Below are 409 nucleotides of genomic sequence, written 5' to 3' on the forward strand. Positions count from 1 at the left end.
AGCAGTGGCGTACTTCTGTCATGTAGACAAGGAGAGTTGCGTCTCTTCTTCATTCATTCTTGGGAAAGCCAAAGTTGCTCCCGCCCATGGACATACTATTCCGCGACTCGAACTCTGTGCGGCGGTGCTGGCTACCGAATTAGTCCAGGTCGTCTGTGAACAGCTGGACGTCGATCCCGCAACTATCCACTATCACACGGACAGCAATGTAATCCTGAAGTATATTTGCAACAAGGTCCGCAGATTCTACGTCTACGTATGGAACCGTGTTGACAGGATCCTCAACGTCTCTAAACCCACGCAATGGGCACACATCAGCACCGATAAAAACCCAGCGGACATCGGGACACGGTGCATCGAAGCCGATAAACTCACTGGCAGCTTGTGGCTCGCAGGTCCTTCAGGTACA

At 51.8% G+C, this 409-nt stretch overlaps 1 protein-coding gene across 1 annotated transcript; it reads left to right on the top strand.

Annotated features, from left to right (window-relative positions):
- Positions 1-2: 2 nt before the first annotated feature.
- On the top strand, positions 3-395 carry LOC110450585 (the record flags this gene model as incomplete). The annotated part of the gene is made up of 1 exon (XM_021498185.1): positions 3-395. A coding segment is annotated over one exon (393 nt), but the record flags the coding sequence as incomplete, so codon positions are not given.
- Positions 396-409: the final 14 nt, after the last annotated feature.

The sequence above is a fragment of the Mizuhopecten yessoensis genome, unplaced genomic scaffold, assembly GCF_002113885.1.
Source record: "Mizuhopecten yessoensis strain PY_sf001 unplaced genomic scaffold, ASM211388v2 scaffold5337, whole genome shotgun sequence".
NCBI classification, from domain to species: Eukaryota; Metazoa; Mollusca; class Bivalvia; order Pectinida; family Pectinidae; genus Mizuhopecten; species Mizuhopecten yessoensis.